Below are 25,748 nucleotides of genomic sequence, written 5' to 3'. Positions count from 1 at the left end.
ACGAAATATAATATTACGTATACGTACCACCGGAACTGTTAATAGGTGAGTTTTAAATAGTTCTCAAGTCAATAATTATATGCATATATATTTCTCTATCTCTCCCTTTTTTGTTAACTCTATTATATATCAATATCTCAATCTCTATAAGCCTTTCTCTCTTTCGCTCTATTTATTTCTCTATGTCTCTCAGTCTTTCTCCATTTCTCTCTATATATCTCTCTCTCCCTCTGTCCCTCATTCAGCCTACTGTTGTCTTTCTCTATTTGTATATTTTGTTGCCTACGTCTCGTTGAAGTACTCTTAATTTAAGCACTGCGTAGTCTCTTGCTAATATTTTTAATTGAAAGCTCGTTGGCTTATCGCCGCTTCCCTCCCAGCTGAGATTAAACGCTGACCCGTTTCTCCAATTGCTGCTACTGCTGCGACTGTTGCTGCTGCCACACAGTAAACAATTGAGACTTGAGCGCAACTGTGTCGCCAGATCAGGCAGTGCTTCGCATCGCACAAGAGGAAACGAGAAAATCAGAGCGAGGAAGCCAGAAGAGAAACAATGCCTTCGACCAGGCTGCTGCGCACTGTCGCCCTGCAGGCATGCCTGCTGTTGATCTATATTTGCCTGCTGCAGGCGATCGAGCTGCAGCTGCACGAACAACAGCTGCAGCAGCAACTGCTCGATGAGCAGCTTCGACTGCACCAGCAGCAACAGTTGCTGAAGCAACAGCGCGAACAGCAGCTGCAACAGCGCCGCTACTCCTCGACCACATCGACGCGCAAGCCCTACATCATACCGCAGGGCCTGTCGCTGCCCCAGCGAGGCGTTTATCCAGACAAATGTTACCGGGAAGTGCCGTAAGTACAGCCAGAGATTAGACTCGAAAGCTACTTTAAATTGTGTAAATTTTCAATATAATTTTGGGCGTTCTCAGAGCTGTTTTCTTTCAGTACGATAAGGAACTGAAGATCGTTGGCAACAGCTCGACTAATCCGTACTTCAATGTCATCGAGGTCTGCTGCAAGGGCTGGCGGCGCTACGAGTACGATTGGTCGCGATGTGTTCCGGATTGCGGAGACCGTTGCAAGGAGAATGGCTTCTGCTTGCCCGGCGGCAAGTGTCAGTGCTTCTCGGACTTCGTGCTCAACTATCGGAATGAGTGCGTGGCCACCTGCCCGCTGGGCTGTCCGCATGGCCAGTGCTATTTGAATGGCACCTGTCGCTGTGAGCCCGGCTTCGAGCTGGATGGCTCGAAGCGCTTCTGTCAGCCACAGTGCAACACCACCTGCGGCCACAACGAGCTGTGCCTGGAGCCGGGCAAATGCGTCTGCGCCGAGGGCTATGCCCGCGGTCTAAGGGAGTCCAATGCCCTGGGCTGCCAGCCCATGTGCATACCCGACTGTGGCTATGGTCATTGTGTGGCTCCCAATCAGTGCGAGTGCTTTCCAGGCTATCAGAAGCGCATGAATCGCAGCTCCTGTGAAATCAATTGCTATATGTGAGTACTAAAGCAAGGAAATTTAAATTAACTATATAATAATTAATTAGATGGAGAAAAATATTAATTTGAGCTGCAGTAAATATTTTAGATTTAGTTAAAAACAGGAAGAGAGCTAAGATTACTATAAATTTCTAAGTATATGAATTTGGTATATTTTGTGAGTTATGGATATATAGATATCTTGGAGAGAAATGGCAAATCTTAATGAATACTTCCACAGCTCCAACTTTTTAATAACTTAAAGAACAGAGAAACTATAATTATTGATCATACTATCACTCTTGCTCAGTTATTTTCCAGTTTCAATTTTGATTATGATCAAAATTTTAAGAAACATATCCCGAATTACACAAAAGGTTTTTAGAACTTTTTAATATATTTATTTTATGTTAACATATATTGTACTTTAATATTATATGACATATATACATATGTGTATATATATGATGTATATCAAATATCATTACCTATGTATTATGTATCAATTTAGATCTCGATCTTTATGGCAATACTGTAACAGATCTTTCTATATTTGCATATACTAAGAGCAGATGAGCATATTTATAGTAAATTTAATCTTATATTACTTACTTTAATCCTAGTTATCAGATATAGTCTGTTTATATATAACTTGAAATCCTTTCCATACATCCAATATATAAAATATTTAAGATAAACTCGTATTTATAGAAATTCAATGATATTTTCACATCACTATTTCACTATTTATACCATCTCTAGTTCTCTCATCTCTAACTAACGTTTGCTCTCTGTAACCCTCTCTCTCTCTTTCTCAACCTTTAGGCGCTGTGAGAACGGCTTCTGTGCGAATCAAACGACATGCGTGTGCCAGAACGGATACCGTTACGATCACAATACAACCAGCTGCTTGCCGGACTGTGGGGACGAGTGTCGCAATGGCGTCTGCGTTTCACCGGGAAATTGCCGCTGCTTCAATGGCTATGTGCGAAATCGCGAGAGATGCGATGCGGTGTGTGAACGCGGCTGTGGCTTCTATGGCCGTTGCATAGCGCCAAATGTTTGCGGCTGCGGCATAGTTGTGGGCGCCGAGGAGAGCTATCAACGTTGCGAGAATGGCTATTGCAATGCGGAAGGTCATTGTCGTTGCCTAGAGGGCAAGACGCGGTTCATAGACAAATGCATGTCGCCGGATACGGTGACCACCTACGCCTCCATCAATCCGTTGCGAGTGAATGCCTCTCTGATGCACGAGTTTCAACTGCTGCTGGGCAGACACTTTATACTGGGCTCCGCAGGCATGCTTGAGGCAAACAGATGGTGGGACTAGCTGACTAGCCATATATAAATATACATATATATATACTAAAATAATATATACTATCTCAAAAACAAATATATTTTTATTCTTATTTTATAATGCGATGTCAAGCACAAAGAAATGCGCTGTGAGCGCGCTTATCAGTAATACAGAGGCTTAGCTGTAGTGGCGCTCAAATATATGCATGCTCAACAACAACTCAACACATTACAACAACGTGCTCTTCTACGGCTCAGCGCAAATTCATCTATTTTAAGCACACACACTCACAATGAACAATGACAATGAACCGTTCTTAAGCTTTCTATAAAAACAGCTCTCAAAATTAACGCAGCTCAGTTGCTCGCCTACCTTTAAGCCTAGCATAACTGTCCTGCAAGGAGAGCGCGAGAGAGAGAGAGAAAAAATGCGCTCGAATAGCATTATTATTGGTCTGCTGATTATTTGTCTGGCTTACGCACATGGGCAATTTTGGAAACAGTCGCAAAACGATTATCAGAGCTGGGTGCGTGAGATGGTGGCAAATCGTGAGTCGGGCATCTGCTACAAAACAGTATAGTACTTATAAAAAACCATATAAATATATCAAAAAGAACTTAAAATAATTGATAAACGAATTTTTCAGCGTTGATACCTTGAATCCTGAGATCAGAATACGTCAATTTTCACATTGCTGTGAGGGCTATGTTAAACGTCAGAATTCCAATTCTGCTACTTTGCACTGTGAGCCCATCTGCAATCCGGAATGCACTAACGGTGTATGCATCGCGCCAGGAAACTGTGAGTGTGGGCCAGGATATTTTAGAGATTCAGAGGGGGAGGGACAGTGTCGCAAATAATGAGAAAAACCTGAACCAATAATCGGATAATAATACAAAATAATGTTTGTTGCAATTAAAATAAATTCCATTTGGTCATTCATTGAAATCTTAATCTAAAGACATGCACAATTCCAGCGCCATATTCTACTCAATGCTACTCGATAATATCGAGTAGCATTATCGCGATCAGTCGTTCGACCTGTAAAGACGTGAATTCGAACAGCCTTCGCTTAAGCTCTACTGCTGCAGAGTTCTAAAAATAGAACTTTGCGGTGCATTCTTCAACGCAACAGCAACAAAAACCGCACACGCAGCGTTTTCTTATCGCTTGCTTCCGCGTAACTCAATTGCTTTAATTGCAATTTACGAAATTTCGTCGCTTGGCGCGAGTGCGCCTGCACTCAAAAGCACAATCCGCGATGACATCTAATGTCAATAACCTCGCTACAGCTGTAAAGGTAAATGCAGAAATGCAAGCCCAGCTTAACGTTGTGATGGCAAATAGGCAAGCCTCCATCATGCCAATAAACTCAAAAATAGATATCGCCTCCGTGCAAGGCATCACTAACAACAAAAACACGAAACGTAAACAGCCAAATTCACCAAAAACCATCAAGAAAAGGCTCATCTTCGACGAACCAAGCACCAGCAATGCAGCATTAATATCAGAAAATCGATTTTCACTGCTCGTAGAAGAAGATGAAGACTACAGCGAATCACCTGTAGCTCCAGAAGCCCCAGTATTGACCGACCAGCAAACTACACCGAAACCTCGTCCGCCCCCCATATGGTGTCCAAACATCAAGTCTGTGGCCCTACTTCAACAGATAATAGATAAAGTAATTGATGCTAAATCATACGTAATTAAGCCAAAGAAGAATAACATAGGTGTATTAACCCAATGCAGTGAGGACTATCGCAGAGTTATAGACCACTTTACTAAGCTGGAATTGGAGTTCCACTGCTACCAGCTTAAGGAGGACAAACCATATAGAGTCGTGTTCAAAGGGCTTCACTCCAGCACTGATACAACACTAATTAAAAAGGAATTGGAAACCAAAGGCCACACAATTACAAATGTGCACAACCCACTGAGCCGTATGGACAAAACACCGCTAAATATATTTTTTGTTGACGTGGCTCAGGCCCCCAACAACAAAGAAATTTTGGACATTCGAGTTGTCTGCAGGCAACGCTGCACAGTGGAACTGCCAAGAAGATACAACGACCTGACACAATGCCATCGCTGTCAAGAATTTGGACACACACAACGCTACTGCCACAAAGCTCCCAGATGTGTGCGTTGCGCCGGGAAACACGCATCCAAAGACTGCACCCGCGAAAAGGACCAGGCACCAACTTGTGTGCACTGTGAGTTACAGCACCCAGCCAACTATAAGGGCTGCCAAGTATACAAGCGGTTGCGCAAATTGCAATCCCCAGCACAAAAAAGGAGTCCCACACAAACACCGTCTACGGGTCCGAGTACTGCTTCCGAAATTACAAGGCCCCGGAGCATTACCCAAGCCACGAGCTTTGCAACGCCTATTAGTGGTGTTTCTTACGCACAGGCCGCTAGAGGTGGACCGTCAAATAAGAATACCACAAGTGACACTTTGTTCACTGAAATGCTTCAGCAACAACAACGTCAGTTTGACGCAATTAATGCCGAGCTCAAAGCGATGCGAGAAGTACAATCCCAACAAGCAACCATGCTAAACAGTTTAATGGCCATCATAACCAAGCTTGCCTACAAATAATGGCTTTACGTGTGGGTATCTGGAACGCCAATGGCCTGAGAAACAAGACTCAGGAACTGGCTGCGTTTCTCTCACAAGAAAACATAGATATAATGTTAATAACAGAAACTCATGAGTGCCCCACTACACAAATTTTCGGATACGAACACTATCAGGCTCATGGTGAAGGAGCAAACTGCTTTGGTGGATCCTCAATCCTCATACGAGCAACAATACCGCATACACCTTTACTGCCAATTTGCAACGCAACAATGCAGGTCTCAGCCATCACCCTGCCTACGTCTATTGGAGCGATCGAAGTTGCGTCAATTTATCTTCCGCCAAACACTGGTCTGTGTGATCATCACATGGAACAGGTTCTAGGCCAAAGGTTGAATAAGACCCTCATCGGCGGCGACTGGAATGGATGGCACCCATTTTGGGGAAGCAATAGTGCGAATCGTCGCGGAGAAGTCATATTTGAGGCGATTCAAAACTTACAATTCAGCATATTGGCGACTGGAGCCCCCACCCGTTACCCAATTAATGGACACAGGCCCTCGGCAATCGACTTCGCTGTCTACAAAGGCATCTGTGACCGGCAATTGACCATTGAAGAATCCTTGGACCTATCCTCTGACCACCTGCCACTAATAGTCACAATCCACGCGCAGCCACAGCCCTTGCCCATTAGGAAACAACTACTGCCAGCAGGATCAGATTTAGGAGTCTTTAGGCGCGTGTCCATTACTCTTTGCACATAGAAATGGAACTTAACACTCCTGAAGACGTGGACTACGCAGCAAACAAACTGCAGGAAGAAATAGTCAAAGCTGCGCACCAAGCCGCCCCACCATCTTGCCAAACAAGACAACAGTCTCCGTACAACATCCCCCTCACCTTGGAGGCCCAACACCTACTAATACACAAAAGATGGGCCAGGAGACGCTGGTTAAGATTACGCACGCCTGATGCCAAATCCATGTACAACGAAGCCACGAGGCATCTTAAAGCTGCTCTCGCCCTGCTTCAAAAGAGGTGTATCAGCGATGCGCTGGTACGAGCTGAATCGCCCACTGACGCAGAGTTTCAATTATGGAAATTTACAAGAAAGCTCAAACGGCAGCCAATACGACGTCATCCCATTCGGAGCATTTCTGGTTCCTGGCACATTGGAGACGAAGCTCAAGCTGAGGCTTTTGCAAACCACCTTCAAGACCAATTCACGCCGGTGATTACCGCAGAGGCCTCAGAAATCGAAGCAACAGAAGACATCGTTCTCTCGCCCCTCCCAGCTGAAGACCAGATAACTGGATGTACAAAAGAAGAGGTTCTTGAACACATCAGAAGAGTGAAGGCAAAAAAATCCCCTGGATATGATCTAATAAACGGCAGAGTCCTTAGAGCACTGCCTGACTCCACCATAGACTACATAACTATGGTGTACAACGCCATGCTCCGCATCCGGCACTTTCCAGCCTGCTGGAAGCGCGCCGTGATTGTGATGATTCCTAAGCCTGGCAAACCCGTGGGAGAAATTGAGTCGTACAGACCAATTAGCCTGTTGCCAGTACTCTCCAAAATATTCGAAAGAATATTTCTGGAACGAGTACTGACACATCTGGGACGCCAGGAGGCCATTCCAAACCATCAGTTTGGCTTCAGGAGACAGCATGGAACACCGGAACAGGTTCACAGAGTTGTGCACCATATCCTTGGAGCCTTTGAAGAAAAGATGTACTGCTCTGCCGTCTTTTTAGACATCAAACAGGCGTTTGATCGAGTTTGGCACCTGGGACTGCTGCAGAAAGTGAGGACCACCCTTCCAGCCCCATTTTTCGCGTTGCTATCCTCATACCTTATTGGAAGAACCTTCCAAGTGTCAAGGGGGCAAACAGTATCCTTGACTAGACCAATTATGGCTGGAGTACCACAGGGTAGTGTTCTAGGCCCAACACTTTATACTTTATTCACAGGAGATATGCCAACTCCCGAGCCAAATATAGGAAGTACAGATGCAGTACTCATAGCGACCTATGCAGATGACACCGCCATCTTATCACGTCACGTATCTGCGCAAGAAGCTTCAGACTCACTACAAAAATATCTGGACTCTTTCGGACGCTGGGCAAAACGGTGGTGTATCACCATTAATGCACAAAAGTCTGTACATACTACCTTCGCCACTAGAAGAGGAGATTGCCCAAGCGTTGCATTGGGGCCCACTATTCCCAAAGCCTCAAAAGTAAAGTACCTTGGTATCACTCTTGACAGAAGGCTGACTTTTAAAGCGCACATAAGTCAAGTAACCTCAAAATGCAAAAGCAAGCTAAAAACCCTCGACTGGATGCTGAGAGCTTCAAGCAAGTTGTCTTACAGCAGCAAGGCCGCCATCTACAAGGCAATAGTTGTCCCAACCTTCGTATATGGTATCTCTCTATGGGGCTCCTCGGCGAAGACTACAAGGAACAAAATTCAGACCCTGCAGAATAAAGCACTACGCAGATGGACTGGAGCCAGCTGGTTTGTAAGAAACTCAGTCTTACATAGGGATTTAGCAATTCCCACAGTTGCTGAACTCATTGGGCGACACAGTTCAAGATACGCGGACAGACTTGCAGCGCATCCTAACCATCTCGCAAGCAACCTGGCTATAAACAACAATAGGCGAAGACTGAAGAGATTGCATCCTCTAGACAATATTAGAACTAATTAAGATAGTAGCTACAAGTGCAGAATAATTGGCATATCTGCCCTCCCATTAGTTAAGGTTTAGAGCTAAATGCGCTATAGAGTCTAAGACAATAAGCTGCAACAAAATAAAGAAATAAAAACGAAAAAAAAAAAAAAAAAAAAAAAAAAAAAAAAAAAAAAAAAAATATCGAGTAGTTTTGATTGATTTGCTGGCAATAGAGGGGAAAGAACGAGGGGATAGATAACTCAGTTATCCGCTGCTGCGGACATTCCCATTCCCATTACACTAACGCCAGCAAGACTTATCCGTTAGATCCCCTTGTAAGCAGCTGAGAGCTGAGAGTGTGGCCGTGGGAATTATTGTTAATGTGCATGTATTAGTGCATCGGATATGCATATGAGCGAGAGATTAAATGACGATCTAGTCTTTGCTCGTCTGCCTTGCTACACGGTTGTATGTTTCGCGTGAGTGGAATCAATTCCAAACCGAACATTTCTAATAGTTAGTAAAGGCTGAAATTAATTCACTACTTGTGAAAACATCTGTGTACACCTACTTCATATGAGAAAAATAACCATTTCGGAGAATTGGAGTAGCTTAAACTTTTAATTATATTTAAATTATAATAAATGTTCTGCTGTCAAATTAATTATTACTTTGTTAAACATCAATCATATATATACATGTTTGGGGTATTTATTTATATAAAAGCAGCTAGATTCTGTTTATTCTGTCTACCACTTTTTACCCACTCTCGCATTCTCTTGTTTACATTGTGGATTGTGGAAAAAGTGTGAAAAGAGAAGATAGATAATCCGCTGATATTTTTAATGCAGAAAGGGAGAAATGCTAAGGGGAAAGTTGAGTTTGCGCGCGTCTGTGTGTTAAGTGGTTGCTTCGTCTGCGTGTGCAAAAGCACATATAATCAGCTGACTGATTGGCAATTCTATATAAAATATATTTTATTTATATGGTATTAAGAATTCACTTAATTTTCCTAATATTCTTCCCTTGTGACGTAAATATGTGTGGATGGAGTGAGAATGGTGGATAATAAGCTTGTCTGTTAAATTTCGATAGATGCTGGATGAGAAGTGTGCAGTATGGATCTTATTATCGAAGCTGATGTTGTTGCCTTGCCGGTATATATATTTGAATGTAGTAATTAATTTAATTAACAACTATTATAATTTATGGTTTATACTGGATCTAATTGATTTATATGTGCATATATGTAAATTGCTTTCTTCTTTTGGATTACTGTGTGAGTGTGCATATGTACGTATGTGTATACATATATAAGTTTGCTCAATTCACTTCGGATAATGTGTTGTGATAGTTGACCACAAGAGGGCGTGCTAATTGCAATCTATATGCACACAAACATTGGCTTATTCTAATTTAAACGCCCTCTGCCGGCCACGCATATACAAATTTATGTATGCATGATTAGATCATTACAGTTTGAGGGTTATTGCTTTTGGGATAACGGTCTTACGACAACTTCAACTATGATCATCATAATGGCAGTGTTCCCAGCGTATTAGGCAGTCGGTAACACTCACTCAGTTTTGCTTATTGATTGTCTCATTTGCTGAGATCAGTAATTGATTTCTCAGAACTACCTACAAAATATGAGTGTATGTATATTCATAAATAAATCAAGTAAATAAATAAAAGCTGCGAACATGAGTTGTGACTCTCTCCAAAAGTAATAATATGAAATAAAAACAAAAACAATAACGTGTAGCCAGAGCCAGATGTGAGAGTTGCCGTCGAGGTTATTGATAGGCGTATTGCTGATTAAGAGGGAAGTCGGAGGGGGATCAAAGTTTGCCGGCTGGAGGCGATTTGCGAAGCATTTGAAACAGAATTTGAAAACTTTTTGCTTAGCGATTAGTTAAAGTGCAGCAGCCGTAGAGAACGGACGTGTGTGCAGTTCCTCCAGTTATATCTACTACAGTTTGACATTCAGCTAATGACGTCACCGATCATGAGCTCATCTTTGCAGTTGTTCAGCCTAGTTGCTGTGCTGCTGCTGCTCTCGCTTTGCGGTGGTGGCCAAGCACAGTTTAAGACGGCCGGCATCAAAACCCGTCAGCCGGTACAGGCTGCAGGCAATCTACAGCTATCCAGCAATGCCAGCAGCGAGTACAACCAAACCCAGTACCAGACCCAGACCCAGACCCAGACTCAATACAGCAGCTACGGCAACTACGCCAATTTCGTGCCCGCCGAGACATATCAAGGAGCTTCAGGACATTATGTTCAATCGCTCAATCAGGTGCATCGGGCTCCACAGGTGCTGGATGAGACGGCGCTATTCATCAACAAAACCCGCTCGGCTATGGCCAGCGGCATATGCTACAAGGAAGTACCGTAAGTCTATAAGGGACGGGGCAGGGGAATGGCGTAGTGAATATATATGTAAAGAAATTATTGAAATTAGAATTGTAGTTATAGTAGTAGCAGGATAGACTGAAAAGCATGTTCTTAATGTGAAAGAAAGATTGGAACAGAAGAAAATATTATTTATTTAATTATTATTATTTAATATGTGATATATGTGATATGTTAATAATTAATATAAATATATTCATTCAATTAGAATCGTTTATTTTAGGCAACTCTTTAATGTTAACTAACGTAAAATCCCCTTGCATAAGCTCGAAATTATTGTCGCGCAGCTTAGAGTAATTGAAAATGGGGCAGCTGCGCATTGAACACATTGAACTAATAACCTCGACATCCTCTTGACTTGCCTGATAATGAAATGCGATTTCAAATTTCATTTGATATAGAATTTGTATACTTATTACGCTTATATTTGTTTATGTGATATTTAAAGAAAAACAAGCGCAGAGACCTTGAGCAATGAGGAAAACATATATATGTATAAATATATAAAATATATAAATATATATATATATACTTATATATGTATATTGTTGACATAGAAAAATAATTAGGATTGGAGGCTTATTGAAATAAGATTCAGTTTCATATATATATCTTAAAGGCTTACCAGAAATTGAATGCAATATAGGATATATTCTATTTAGATAGACTTAAATTAAGTAACCCTTAAGTAAAAAAATACTTCTTGATTGCTTTTATCATCATCTGTCATCATAAATATTATTAAATTTTATTTAAGAAGCATGCGTATTAGGTATTTATAATATTATGATGATAAATTTAATGATATGTTGTTAGATCTTAATTGAAGAGTCTGATTTATGCCTGACCGGAACAATTTTAAACCTAACTTAAATGAAATATATCAATTTAAAACAAGTAAGAAAGCTCTAGTCGGGGTGCCCGACTAGGAGATACCCTGATCCCAGTCCTTTGAGTTTTGTAATATTTTCCGTAGTTTGTATCGAGTATTAAAAAAAAAAAAAGAAAAAAAATAAAAATCGACTTTGCGAGACCCGGATTCGAACCCGGATTATTTGCGCAACGTTCACAAACACTACAAACACCGCCACTTCATAACTAAAAATAAAACAATAAAAAACATTTCATCTCCACTGGACTCGAACCCGGACCAAGCTGCATGCGAGCGGCGCCTCTACCAACGCAGCCGCTGTCCTTCTTATTCGATCTGCTGCAAATTTGAACATAAGTAGCAGCTAATATTCAGCTTTAATTCAATCGCAATTTCAATTCTTGGAATAGAAAAGAATTCACGCATTTGAATGTATGTGTGCACACGCATAGGAAAAATGCGTGCGCGTGGCGCTGCTGACATGTGCTTTTGCAAATTGGCCAAACGTTTTGTTTAATAACTTCTGTTTTACTTAATGGATTTTAATGAAATTTTCAGCATATGATCTACATATCCTATTGGCTTGGTTGAGATGCAAACGCCTTCACATAATGGCCCTAGTTCCAACTTAACTTAAATTCTAAGAATTTGGGGGAATTTGGAGCCGGTATCCAAAATCCAACAAAAATCAAAATTGCATAAAATATACATAAGACTAAATACAAAATTTGGAGGCTCTAGCTCTTAAGACGTTCGAGATATAATTTATTTACTGCATTTCAATAATGTTTTTATTCGATAACAATTAAATGCGAATAGTTATCGAATATTTGAAATAAACTTGACCTGCGCGTGCTATACACGGACCTACAAAAAAAATTTCAAGTCTCTAGCTCTTATAGATGCTGAGATCCACGCGTTCACACATACGGACAGACGGACAGACGGACAGACGGACAGACGGACAGACAGACAGACGGACAGGGCTCAATCGACTCGGCTTGTCGTCCTGATCAAGAATATATATACTTTATGGGGTCTGCCACGCCTCCTTCTGCCTGTTACATACATTTGCACAAAACCATTATACCCTGATTTCCCATTTTTAATGGGATCAGGGTATAAAAATATACCTATTATATTCATGCATATTTTCAATTCGTTCAGCACTGCATCCTTGTTGCATGGCTCGCGGGAAAAGTATGTTGGCAATGGCACATCACCAGATCTAAGTCAGATTCAGGTTTGCTGTGAGGGTTACGAGCGCAATCCCCATATCTATAGACGCTGCGAGCCCGTCTGCGTGGACGATTGCCCCAATGGTATTTGCACAGCTCCCAATACTTGCGTTTGTATGCCCGGACATGTGAGAACGGACGAGGGTAAATGCATCTCTACCTGCCCGCTGGGCTGTGGCAACGGAGTGTGCGATGAACAGAACGAATGCCGGTGCCGCGAGGGCTACAAACTGGATCCGGTTAGCCGCAAGTACTGCCAGCCAGAGTGCAATCCAGGCTGTGCCAATGGACGCTGTGTGGCGCCCAACAAATGCGATTGCCTTCAGGGCTATCGCCGTGCCGCTGATGGCAGTTGTACTCCTGTCTGCGACCACTGCGAGAATGGACAATGCATCAAGCCAGGGCAGTGCAGCTGTCATGTGGGCTACCAGAATGTGGAGGGACGTTGTGAACCTATCTGTGACCAGTAAGTATCGATTGATTGATTTTAATATTAATAGGCAGTCACAGTCACAGTCACAGTCACAGTCACAGTCACAGTCACAGTCACAGTCACAGTCACAGTCACAGTCACAGTCACAGTCACAGTCACAGTCACAGTCACAGTCACAGTCACAGTCACAGTCACAGTCACAGTCACAGTCACAGTCACAGTCACAGTCACAGTCACAGTCACAGTCACAGTCACAGTCACAGTCACAGTCACAGTCACAGTCACAGTCCACAGTCACAGTCACAGTCACAGTCACAGTCACAGTCACAGTCACAGTCACAGTCACAGTCACAGTCACAGTCACAGTCACAGTCACAGTCACAGTCACAGTCACAGTCACAGTCACAGTCACAGTCACAGTCACAGTCACAGTCACAGTCACAGTCACAGTCACAGTCACAGTCACAGTCACAGTCACAGTCACAGTCACAGTCACAGTCACAGTCACAGTCACAGTCACAGTCACAGTCACAGTCACAGTCACAGTCACAGTCACAGTCACAGTCACAGTCACAGTCACAGTCACAGTCACAGTCACAGTCACAGTCACAGTCACAGTCACAGTCACAGTCACAGTCACAGTCACAGTCACAGTCACAGTCACAGTCACAGTCACAGTCACAGTCACAGTCACAGTCACAGTCACAGTCACAGTCACAGTCACAGTCACAGTCACAGTCACAGTCACAGTCACAGTCACAGTCACAGTCACAGTCACAGTCACAGTCACAGTCACAGTCACAGTCACAGTCACAGTCACAGTCACAGTCACAGTCACAGTCACAGTCACAGTCACAGTCACAGTCACAGTCACAGTCACAGTCACAGTCACAGTCACAGTCACAGTCACAGTCACAGTCACAGTCACAGTCACAGTCACAGTCACAGTCACAGTCACAGTCACAGTCACAGTCACAGTCACAGTCACAGTCACAGTCACAGTCACAGTCACAGTCACAGTCACAGTCACAGTCACAGTCACAGTCACAGTCACAGTCACAGTCACAGTCACAGTCACAGTCACAGTCACAGTCACAGTCACAGTCACAGTCACAGTCACAGTCACAGTCACAGTCACAGTCACAATGAAATTCTATTGACATTATCTTCCTCTTCTTTTCTTCCTCCTGTGGAACAGACCCTGCAAGAACGGTCGTTGCATTGCGCCCAATACATGTGAATGTGCCCCGGGATACGATTGGGAGCGTAAGAGCGCACAGTGTGTGCCCCACTGTGATGCGCCGTGCCTGAATGGCGTCTGCATCGGACAAAATAAATGCGAATGCAAACTGGGCTATGTCTTGGATGAGCATCGGCCAAATCTCTGCCAGCCGCATTGCCCGCAGGGCTGCCCCAATGGCTATTGCAGTGCGCCCAACTTCTGCATCTGCAAGCCAGGCTTCATCAAGAGCGGCATCAAGGGACGTCAGAGCTGTCAGCCCGTCTAAACAATTGGACTTGTCTATGTGAATTTATTCCAATTTTTAATTTGTTATCTAAGAACTAAGACCAATTAAACAAACGTCCGATTAGCGCATGAAACTCGTATTTTATATCTTCATCAAGCTCCTTGCGCAGCTGCAAGCTGCTCAGCTTTCGCTCAATGTACTGTGGCTCCAGGCACTGGCCGACGTAGTGCGTCCATCCAGCTGGACACTCGCAATGGCCGTTGGCATCGCAGCTTCCATTCAGGCAGTGCTGCTCATTTGGCACACAGCCGCAAACATTGGGCGACAGACATTTGCCGTAGTAGCCGCAGGAGCTAAAAGACATAAATTATAGGGTATAACTGAGTATGTCAAGTTAATTAAAAACACAATATTAGTCGATACGTATTTCAGTTATGAACTTGACCTTCCTCTAAGTCTATTTATTTCGTAAAGTCTAATTTTCAAAGAATTTCTTTGATTATTAATTTATATGAATAAGACTTCTTTTAATATTTTTTGTAGTAAAGGATTTCTGTGGTATTACCTTCATTCTTTGACAGTTTATTATAAATTATAGGGATATTTTGATGTGATAGGTAAATCAGTTGGTTGTTCCTTTCAATGTTTCATAAATTTATTCGTATATATAAACATAAATTTAGAATAAAAAATATTTAAGATTGTAGGTTTTTTACAAGCTCAGATATTTTATACAATCAAAGAATGGGTTATAAAGATATTAATGAAACTTTTAAATACGCTAACTAATTTTTTTATTTGAATATTTTGTCACTAAATAAATATTTTTTGTATTATTGTAGTTATTGTAATATTTATATTTATTTAATATATGATATTTTTGTCTATATCCAAATTCCTAACTGTGACTAAGCTAAAAAATGCTTAGTCTTATTGTAAAAACTTTTAAATTAATTTTTATTAAAAGAATTCAAAAATATTTTTAGACGAAACTTTAGAAGTTTATTGAAATAATATTAAAACAGTCAGGAATGTTCCCTGCTTTATTATAATTAGAGACGGGGTTGTAGCTAGTTACAAAACAGTTGACTAGGAAAGAGATATATTGAATTAGTTATGAATATCTCTCATATTGTTTAAGTGTTATTCAATTATTGATAGACCTACCTCTCGCACTTGGGCTCGCAGCTGTTGCCTCGCAGTTCGTAGCCCTCGAAGCAGCGACAGATGCCGGGAGCAATGCATACCCCATTGCCATGGCCACATTCATCCTGGCACACGGGCAGGCAGCTGGTCGTATTCACATCATACTGGTAGCCCGTACGGCAATTGCACTTGAAGCGGGACTCACAGAAACCATTCTCGCAGTGTCTGTATTGAATGGGGATTGTCGGATTAAAGAAATGTAGTCGATGAACTGCTGTTGATCAGTTGATACGCACAGATAGCATTCGGCCTCGCAGACATTGCGCTGTCGACGCTTGATAAAGCCCGGAATGCATTCGCATTGGTTGGGCGCCACGCATTTCCCGTAGCCGCAGTCTGGCGCACAGATGGGCTGGCAGCCTAGCTCTGAGCTGTGTCGATAGCCCGGCAAGCACTCGCATTTATCTGGTGCTACGCACTGCTCATGCGTGCCACAGCCCTTCGGGCAACGGGCGCGACAAAAGAGCCGGGTCTCCGGATCAAGAACATAGCCTGGCAGGCAGGCACACGTGCCGTTCAGATAGCAACGTCCATGCTGGCAGGCAATCGGACAGGTGTGTATGCAAGCGCCCTGCTCATTGCGCACAAATTCCGGAAAGCACTCGCAGTGACCCGAGGCACGGCAAAAGCCATTGCGACAATTGTCCGGCGTAGTGAGCCCACAATCCGGCACACATTGACCCGTATACGGATCTGTTCGATAGCCAGCGCAGCACTGTTCGATGCGTTGGAAATAGATGCTGGAACCATTGCCACGCACCGGCTGATGCTTCTGAGTCTGAAAGAAGATGGCACTACGACAATATTTTGGTTTTTTTACTTAGTCTGGCAACACTGTTTGCCCTACTTACGGCAGCTCGCGCTGACACAGATTATGCTGCGTTTGACTGAGTGACTCAAATTCAAGTGCTGTGTGTATATCGCCGTATAGCTCTGATCCCGCTGTCAGTCCCAGCAGCAGCAGCAACAGCAGCAGCAGCTGAGGCCGCACAACATTCCATATGCAGTGCATTTCTCGTGTTGTTTACTTATACAGCTTCCTGAAGCGAATGAGCACGGTGATTCAGATTGAGCGCCTTATCGGCTGTCATGAGAAAAAGAGTGAGAGAGAGAGACTCTTAGTGAGTCTGTTAAGGGAGCGAGAGGCCACGCTGCGATAACTATAAATAAACTATAAAGCAACAGAAGCCAGAGCTAATCCTAAGATTCAGCTCTAAACTTTATCAACATTCGATGAGCTAATAAAAGGGAGGTAGAGGGAGAGGGAGGTAAAGACAGATGATAGCTCTTGGCTTTAGTATAGTTCCATGTGCAGAGCAACTGGACTATAATAAATATTCTATATAATACTTGTAATCAAAATACCTGAATATAATATATTATTCATTCGAGTTTAAAATAGTCCATTTTTTAATCATGATCGATAACTTTTCACTCCTCTAATTCGATTCTTTTCACTTTGATAAAAATTTGAAATAATTTGTTAAGCTGCCATCTTTTATCATAAAGTTGGCCAAGTAATCTAGCCACATTAATATAACATATGAAAGCTGTGAGTCGACTAAGTCCATTTTAATTATATCAATTAATTTTTAGAATCTGTATTTATTCATATATGAAATGATTCATGTATAGATTGCTGTGGTCGTTCTGTGCCTATGAATTAATTTACTGCTAATGTTAGACAGGCGAGGCGATTCGTCCGTTTGCCCGTTGGTCCGTATGTTAAATGGATTTTGAGACTTGAAAAAACAACGATATCATATAAAAATTTTTATGAAATCGATTAAAATCGATATCAAGCTTCATTTATTAAAGCAAAGCTAAGCTTAATTCACGGAAAAGAATCATTTCGAATGAGCTGTACGGCAAGCAATTTGGACCTTAAATATATGTAGCCTATTTATTTATTTTATTCCATTCTTTAAATTTTTTATTATTCGTCTTTTTTTAATTTTTTTATTTATTTATTTTTTTTGTTGCTTTTATTTACTTTTAACTTTTTTTATTTATTTATTTTCCAAAAAAGTATCGTAACAACACAACATGATATATCATGATACCTTATAAGCCTCATTCTATATGGAATAAGAATTTAATTAACAATAAAACAATTACATTTACAACTAATATTACAATATTCGCATATTATGAGGGAGACTTAATGGTTAGCTAATCGTGTTAGTAAAATCAACTCTATTCAGTCGCCTCAAAGGCTTTGCGGGTTGCAGTGCCTTATCAGTCTATCACTGTATTTAGCATATTTAAATTGTTTAAATTGCCCCTCATATGTATGTGCCATATTAAAATATTATAAAATTAAATATATACTTTTAATGTTAATCTGAATCATTCGCTCGATAGGTGTTACTGCGGTCCCCTATTTGCATATAATTTTATAATCACCACAAATCTGAATCAAGCATGAAGTACCCGATATTTGCACTCGCTTTCTGCATATAAAGGCAATGCGCTGATCGATTCCTATTTAGTTCTTCAGTTTAACTTGGGGCGCAAAGCAATCAAATTAATTTTGGAAATGAAGTCGTGGAACTATTTGCTGGCTAGTTGCCTGCTGGTTGTGTCTCTGGGTATTGCCAGTGCTAGGCCAGAACAAGAGACTAAAGTCACAGCTACAGAAACCTCCGATAGTAGTGAATGTGTCCCGGTATGTGGGCCAAATCAAAAGTGCCTCAACAGCCTATGCGTTTGCGAGGAAGACTATGACAATTTTAGTGAGGGGGGCGTTGTTAACTGCACCAAACCAGCTGTGGACGAGACTGCGAAGTGCCCCGAGGACTGCGGCTTAAATACCGAATGCCCGAATGGAAAATGCGTTTGTAAACTAGGATTCTACAAGGAGTTCATTGACAGCAAGGACTGCATTGAGAGCGCTTGTCCAGAAGGTTGTGCCGAAAATAAAAGGTGCTTTAACAGCCAGTGCGTTTGCAAGGAGGAATATGCTGAGTATGCTGACTGTATCAAGCCTGTTAGCGATAGCAACACCACCAGCGCCGAGAGCACCTCCAGCACCGAGAGCACCACAAGCACAGAGAGCACCACCAGCACCGAGAGCCCCACCAGTACCGAGAGCACCACCAGCACCCAGAGCACCACTACTACTGAGAGCACCACCAGCACCCAGAGCACCACTACTACTGAGAGCACCACCACTACCGAGAGCCCCACCAGCACCGAGAGCCCCGTCATAACTGAGAGCACCACTAACACTAAGAGCACCACCAGCACTACCACCACAACATCCAAACCCTCAACTACAGCCAAACCAAAACCTAAACCAGAAAAGGCTGGCATGAGTGCTTGGGCAATCGCTGCAATTATTTTGCTGGTGGGTTGCATTGTGGGTTTCGGCGGATTCATGCTGTGCAAGGTCAGGAGGCGACGCTGTGGCGTTCGCACCCCCAAACGCGAGATTTAGAAGAAGCACAACAAACCATAAAAATAATTTATATAATCTTTTTAATTGTTAAATATTTAATTATAATAAGCTCCGAATAAGCTCAGAATAATTTAGTTTGTTCGTTGCTATTTCGTTCCATGTAATATTCCTACTTAAAGTTTAAACAACTCGTAAGACTTCAATCGTTATTATATTATATTATATACAGAATATATTTGTGTTTGGTTAAATTGTTTTTAGGGTTGCAACTTACCTTTTACTTAACCTACCACAGCTGAACCTAGAGCTCCGGAAATTGAAATTCTTGAACCAAAGTCAACCGCAATATCTACAACAATTTCTTCAACAACAACTTCTACAAATTTATCCACAATATCACAATCTTCAACAACAACTAGAACAACCTAATATTCATTAATATCCTCAACTACCTCTTCAAAAATATTTTCAACAACACCTTCAAGGACTTCTACAATTTCATCCACAATATCCCAATCTTCAACATTATCTACTACAACTTAATGTTCAACAATATCTTCAACAATTGAACCTACGACTGAGTCTACAACGGAATCTTCAACATCTGCAATATTTTCAACAACACCTTCAACAACTTCTACAATTTCATCCACTAAAATTTTCAACATCTCCAATATCTTCAACAATATCTTTAACAACTTCTACAATTTCATCCACTGAAATCTTCTACAATATCTTCAACAACACCTTCAACAATACCTTTAACAACTAATACAATTTCACCCACTGAAACTTTCAACAACATCTCCAATATCTTCAGCAGTATCTTCAACAAGTTCTACAATTTCATCCACTGAAATCTTACAAAAAAATATCTTCAACAACACCTTCAACAACACCTTCAACAACTTGTACAATTTCATCCACTGAAATCTTCAACAACATCTGAAATATTTTCAACAACACCTTCAACAACTTATACAATTTTATACACTGCAATTTTCAACAACATCTCCCATATCTTCAACAATATCTTCTACATGTTCTACAATTTCATCCACTGAAATCTTCTACAATATCTTCAACAACACCTTCAACAACACCTTTAACAACTAACACAATTTCATCCACTGAAATCTTCAACAACATCTACATCCAGATCATCACTTAACACCAATAATAACACTGACCTATTTCATAGCACCCGGCACAACGATCAAGGAACTGAGCACCGTTGATCAGCAGCAATACAACAACTCACAAGAGATCTAAAGCATCCACTTCAAGAAGTTCAATATTTTCATTAATTAGAAAATGATCAATAATTTCCATATTTATATATTTATTATACAAATTTATAAAAAGTAAAAGTTATATGGCCATAATATTCAGTAGGAAGCGACATGCTGTTGGTATTCCCATTAAATCCAGCTTATATAACTAGTAAATATGAATATTACTTTTTTACTTTTATTTTCTAAGTTATGTAAGACATACAAATGGTATAGAAATATAATTTTATTTTTATTTTTATTTATTTTATTTTTATTTTTATTTATTCTTATGTAAAATTGGAATTGTGCCTGTAAAATTTACAAATGGGCAATTTTATGCGTTCCAATCTGGCTGGGCACCTGCAGGAAATTGGAGTTTTGTGGCGGAATGATCAAGTGGGAAACATGTGAGCCGCTGTTGGTGGTGCTGGATATGTGCTGGTGGTGGTGCACCCGTCCATTGCTCTGGCGCAGTGGCTGCGGTGGTGCCAGAAAGGCAGTTGCCGTGGTTGAATGCTGATAGCGTGACTGCTGCGAGGCATGTGGTTGAGATGAGTGGTGTGAATGTGGTTGTAGCTGTTGCTGCTGCTGCTGCAACTGATGGTGGTGCTGGTGGTGATGCTGCTGCTGTTGATGATATCGTATCTCATCGTATAGATGCGAATCGAGGCTGCCTTTGCGCGACTTGGGGGATACGACCGAATACAGAGATTCCTTGCGTGCATAGGCATAGGGCTGAGTTGTAATCGAAGAGTTATTGCTGGGCGTGTCATAAAGATCAGGCAAAGATGCTGCAAGAATCGTTCGATAAGCGTGTTTTGTTTAACCATGTGGCTAATGCGACAAATAGCTTGATCTGAGAGTTGCACAAGAACTGAGTTCAGTCTAATTATAATATTATATTATACAAATGGCTGAGTATTAATTAAATCTATTATTATAATATTTTTATAAATATTAAAATATTAATATATTAATTTAGAAAATATTCCACAAAAATCCACTTCATGAATCAAGCTACTTAACGAACCGCCCTCTTTACAGGCGGGGCGACACTTACATACCCTCGTTCGGTTGGGTTTGATTGGTGGGTAAGATGGCCGGCGGCTTTGGCAATGGTCCATGAAAGATTTTCCCCGTATCACTACTGATCACCACTTCCGGAGTGACATGTCCATGTGGCTGGGCGTTGCTGAACGTGCCATTGGCATTGTAGATGACGGCCTCTTTCTGCAAATGCTGCCGCCTGTAGACGTAGATGAAGCCCAATATGATGACGATCATCAGCATGAGCAGCATGACAATCAGAGTGCTCAATAGGCTGGAGTCGTGATCGTGAGCACTGCGACTCGGATTACTCTCTCCGGCCGCAAAGCCAGCCAAATTCAGTTGCGGTGCCCGATCCTGGCTGCCCCCGACGCCGCCAGAACTTGTGATTACATGGATGACCTCTGGCGTGGGCACACCCGCTGCTGCAGCTGTATGCAAGTTCTCGAGCAGAGCATTGCTGGACTCGTGCAAGATGATCTTGGGCGTGTGCGCTGCCTCCTGCACGGGCTGTTTGATCAATATGACCTCCGGCAAAGCACTGGGCGTCACCTGAACGTGACTGCTCTCAGACATGCTGCCAATGCGCTTGGCAATGTTGTTTATATTGTGTGTTAGGTTCGCCATGGTCGAGTTGATTGTCTCCAGCACAACATGATTGACGTTGACGGCTTCTAAGCTTTCCGGGCCCAGACACTCGCCCGTCTGTGGATGGCAGCGTTTCTCTGGGCACTCGCAGACTTTGCGGCACATGACGCCATGTGTGCCCGGTGGACACGGCTGCTCGCAGCTGAAATAATGTAAAATTAATTCAGACTACACTCAAAGAAAAAATATTTTCTTATTAATTGAAGTTAATCACAAATTAAAGCCAAGTTTTGCATTAACTTACAGCTGACCAGCCCAGCCGGCTATGCAATGGCAACCTCCTGATTTATTATCACATACGGCATCATTTTGGCACTGGCATGAGTTCTTGCAGTCGAGGCCCCAGCGATCGTGATCACAGCCTAGAAAGGGAGAACGTGAACTGAATGGCATCTCAGTCAGAGGCACTCTTCCTCAGCTCTACTCACGCTGCGTGCAGTGCTTGCCGGTGTAGCCCTCCTCGCAGCTGCATATATCGGGCATAAGGCAATTGCCACGCCCACAGCCGCCGCGACAAATGGGACGGCAGCTGGCCTGGCTGTCCGAAAGATTGCCCTCATAGCCTTGACAGCAAAAGCGAACCGTACGCGTTTTGTTCAGTCTCTGAAAGAGCAAGAGAAATTTTTTTGAGAGAGAATGAGTGAGTTGACATTGAAAATAAACTAAAAAGTTGAGCTTATTTTAAGTAGTTTATCATTTATATAAATAAATCTGAGCCAAGAGAGTTTTCTATTTGTTTCTTGAATAAAATATGAATCACTTGAGATACCGAAATATAAAATTATTTATTATATGTTTATATAATAAATATAAAATAAAATAAAATGAGCTAAACCACTGAAATCAATGTAGTTCAAGTTCTTGAAGTGAAGCAAGTAAGAACTTAGCCAACGGTCATGATCGACTACATAATACTCTTTCCAAATACTCAATATTTATTGCAAAATCGAAAATATGGAAAAAATAAATCGAAAATTTGATTGGCCGTATTTTCTGTGGAGAAGGTCAACAGAACGCCACAAATATATATATATATATTTATCCAAAGGAGTATATATATAACTAGAAATATATATATGACGACCTGCCACGCCTCTAACAGCATTGAAAACATAATATTTCTTAAACCAGTCACTAAATAGTCCTTCTTGCCACGCCCTTGACTCCATAATTCACACTTATGAGAATGGACAGCAAGACGTACATTACATAAATAAAATATACTCTCTTAACATTATGAACGGGTATAATAAGCAATAGAGATAAGTTCTGCTTCTGAACGAAAGCTCAAACTCTCGACATTGCTATCATATTCTATATTCTTATAATATGATACGCTCAAAAACCCACAACGTTTTTATGAATAGATTGAATACATATATTTATGAGTATATGTGAAAATATAAGAATATTATCAAATACCGCTTCCTGTTAGGGTTACAAATTTGTGTGGCTTTGGCAAAGTTTTTAGCCTGTCGCTTAGTTCGCAATGCGCTTGCAAAAGAGCAGCACTTAAAGAAATTTATTTATATTCTACAAATATAAAATTATAAAATTCAATATAAAAAATGCAACGTCTTAAGTTGTCGACTCTACTGTGTTGCAGTTGCTTGCTGTTGTTGGTGAATGCTGCCGTCATTGAAGATTTTGACCTATTCGGCATAGAGTTTGATCTAATGTCATATACATCCGAAAGTTCGGCGTCTAGCTCAACCCATTTAACCGAGACTACAGATTCTGGATCAGACACAACGGATTTCACAACAGATGCAGCTTCTTCAACCACAACCAACACCACTCCCAAGCCCCCAACCACAACCACTCAACGACCTAAGCCACCAAAACCACCACACAGATTATGGGAAATAATTATTGTTCTTGTTATCCTAACAATTGTCATAATTTTTGCCTTACTCATTTGCAAGTTAAGGAATAGCAGATCCTACGATATTTAAGCTCTAAAGGGAAATGTTGAATATTATATTAATATTATAATATATTAATAATGCGTATATATTATTAAATATCTAATCAAAATATATTGTTATTGCCAAAATGTAAGCTTGAATTAACAGGTTGAAAGGAATATAAAACAGCAGAGTATATTCTTTACTTTATATATATGTATAATAAATAAATAAATAAATAAATAAAATATAAATTTGTATAAGTGGTAAAATGTGAATTATCTCTCATATATATATACATTTAAATTGTATTAGTTTATGGATAAACGGAATATACATCCAGCCTTAATTTCAGCATAATTATTAGAGATTTCAGTGGTGCCTAAAAGTATTCCATAAATTTTTCTTATCAAATATTCAGCTCTATAATATGCTAAGCTCTTAAACAAATGGAGTTTTTAATGTACGAAAAGTTACTGTCAGAAGACATAAGCTGACTATAATTTTCCTACTCTATATACTATACTGTACTGTGTTCTATGCAGCACTATGCTGCTTATGATACTATATGATATTATATATCATACTGGCTGTAGGTTATAAAAATTGTGTATATATGCTATGCTATTTAATGGTGCAGTAAATGAGTTTTCTACGTGGGGCAGGACCTGCATCCTTGTAAACGTATGAATACCATAGCTGAGATAGTATTTTAAAGCTATATGCATACCTTATATAATCAGCTTACTCAACTCTATTATAATATGCTTTACTCAACCAAAAAATGTATAATAATAATATATCAATATATGTATATCAGATCAGTCTAGATTCTCCATTTTATTTTTCTAATAATTATATAATATTCTTTCCCGCATATTTTGGAATTTAAACTCCTTTTCTAATACTTAACGTTTTTTACAAATTAATTCTAATTTAATGAAATGCTCCACGATGCCTGTAACTCGACATGCTTACATCTTGCAATAATCACACTTTATTCACTCAACAAATCATATTCAACATTTTGTATTTTTGGACTCTGATCTTTAATAAATTATTCGTTAAGTAAATCTTCTTGCACCGACAGACACTCAATGTCAACTCGTTGAACTTTGTAATTCTGCTGCGCGTTTCAGGGCAGTTACAAAAGGCGTAAGTGCTGATTATGTTAAATCTGAGCAATGCACACAAGACCACGCCCACACACACGCCCCTTGAGTTGACAACTTAATTGAATAATCCGCAGCGCTTCTCACAATCATTTGCTGAGTGTCCCGAAGCATTCGCACAGTTCATTCATTCAGTCAAAATTCCGGAGCGAACTTACGCATTGTTCTCTCTCCCTCCGCTGATCAAAACATTATCTGCATCTGTATCTGTGTGTTCAGCATAAATTAATAAGGCGGAAATTTTAATATAAACACAGTTATTACGAATACGGCGCGTTCTTTCAGCTCCATTGTAGGCATAATTAAGCGCAGCCTTTCCTCGAATTGTCCCCCCACTGAGTGCGTACCGCTCATGCGTGTCGCACTTGCCTGTGTAATTGTAATACATATTGAGATTGAGCAATAAATTTTTAACATATGCCAGAGCTCATGTTGCGGCCACAACTCGTAGAGTCCAAGCTCTAAACACCCGCCCGCCCCACCCACTAACTAACTGTCAGCTGTCAGATTCGCATCAATCATTGTGGCGCCTACTTTTCATTTAAGTTTACATAATTAACTTGGTTTTTTGTGTGTTTGTGAAAATCTTTCGGCACTTGGCCAAACCTAACTAATCTTTATATGTATTTCTC

The 25,748-nt window shown here is 41.0% G+C and overlaps 6 protein-coding genes across 7 annotated transcripts; 4 read left to right on the top strand and 2 right to left on the bottom strand.

Moving 5' to 3' along the window:
* Positions 1-478: 478 nt before the first annotated feature.
* Positions 479-2,862, top strand: LOC111600334 (tenascin). The gene is made up of 3 exons (XM_030223659.1): positions 479-852; positions 930-1,493; positions 2,301-2,862. Exons 1-3 carry the CDS (start codon positions 554-556, stop codon positions 2,803-2,805), a joined length of 1,368 nt encoding a protein of 455 aa, XP_030079519.1. The 5' UTR covers positions 479-553; the 3' UTR covers positions 2,806-2,862.
* Positions 2,863-3,166: 304 nt separating this feature from the next.
* Positions 3,167-3,706, top strand: LOC111600320 (epidermal growth factor-like protein 8). The gene is made up of 2 exons (XM_023316379.2): positions 3,167-3,354; positions 3,422-3,706. Exons 1-2 carry the CDS (start codon positions 3,203-3,205, stop codon positions 3,633-3,635), a joined length of 366 nt encoding a protein of 121 aa, XP_023172147.2. The 5' UTR covers positions 3,167-3,202; the 3' UTR covers positions 3,636-3,706.
* Positions 3,707-9,944: 6,238 nt separating this feature from the next.
* Positions 9,945-14,515, top strand: LOC111600315 (delta-like protein C). The gene is made up of 3 exons (XM_030223660.1): positions 9,945-10,430; positions 12,490-13,026; positions 14,192-14,515. Exons 1-3 carry the CDS (start codon positions 10,030-10,032, stop codon positions 14,499-14,501), a joined length of 1,248 nt encoding a protein of 415 aa, XP_030079520.1. The 5' UTR covers positions 9,945-10,029; the 3' UTR covers positions 14,502-14,515.
* A 41-nt stretch (positions 14,516-14,556) lies between these two features.
* Positions 14,557-16,703, bottom strand: LOC115483003 (von Willebrand factor D and EGF domain-containing protein-like). 2 transcript variants are annotated; one of them, XM_030223661.1, is made up of 4 exons: positions 16,520-16,703; positions 15,905-16,462; positions 15,630-15,833; positions 14,557-14,815 (listed from the first exon to the last, which is right to left on the bottom strand). In XM_030223661.1, the coding sequence occupies exons 1-4, from the start codon at positions 16,678-16,680 to the stop codon at positions 14,557-14,559; spliced, it is 1,182 nt and encodes a 393-aa protein (XP_030079521.1). In that variant the 5' UTR covers positions 16,681-16,703. The 2 variants fall into 2 exon arrangements, with proteins under 2 accessions (XP_030079521.1, XP_030079522.1); XM_030223662.1 differs by lacking the exon at positions 14,557-14,815 and adding an exon at positions 15,504-15,551.
* Positions 16,704-18,207: 1,504 nt separating this feature from the next.
* LOC115483005 (integumentary mucin C.1-like) lies at positions 18,208-19,119 on the top strand. The gene has a single exon (XM_030223664.1). It carries the CDS (start codon positions 18,208-18,210, stop codon positions 19,105-19,107), a length of 900 nt encoding a protein of 299 aa, XP_030079524.1. The 3' UTR covers positions 19,108-19,119.
* Positions 19,120-20,648: 1,529 nt separating this feature from the next.
* On the bottom strand, positions 20,649-25,230 carry LOC115483001. The gene is made up of 5 exons (XM_030223656.1): positions 25,204-25,230; positions 22,466-22,640; positions 22,282-22,399; positions 21,407-22,179; positions 20,649-21,133 (listed from the first exon to the last, which is right to left on the bottom strand). The coding sequence occupies exons 1-5, from the start codon at positions 25,228-25,230 to the stop codon at positions 20,661-20,663; spliced, it is 1,566 nt and encodes a 521-aa protein (XP_030079516.1). The 3' UTR covers positions 20,649-20,660.
* Between the last annotated feature and the right edge of the window lie 518 nt (positions 25,231-25,748).

The sequence above is a fragment of the Drosophila hydei genome, unplaced genomic scaffold (assembly GCF_003285905.1).
Source record: "Drosophila hydei strain 15085-1641.00,03,60 unplaced genomic scaffold, DhydRS2 tig00000249-arrow-arrow-pilon, whole genome shotgun sequence".
Taxonomy (NCBI): Eukaryota; Metazoa; Arthropoda; class Insecta; order Diptera; family Drosophilidae; genus Drosophila; species Drosophila hydei.
This window is presented reverse-complemented; position numbering and strand designations above follow the sequence as displayed.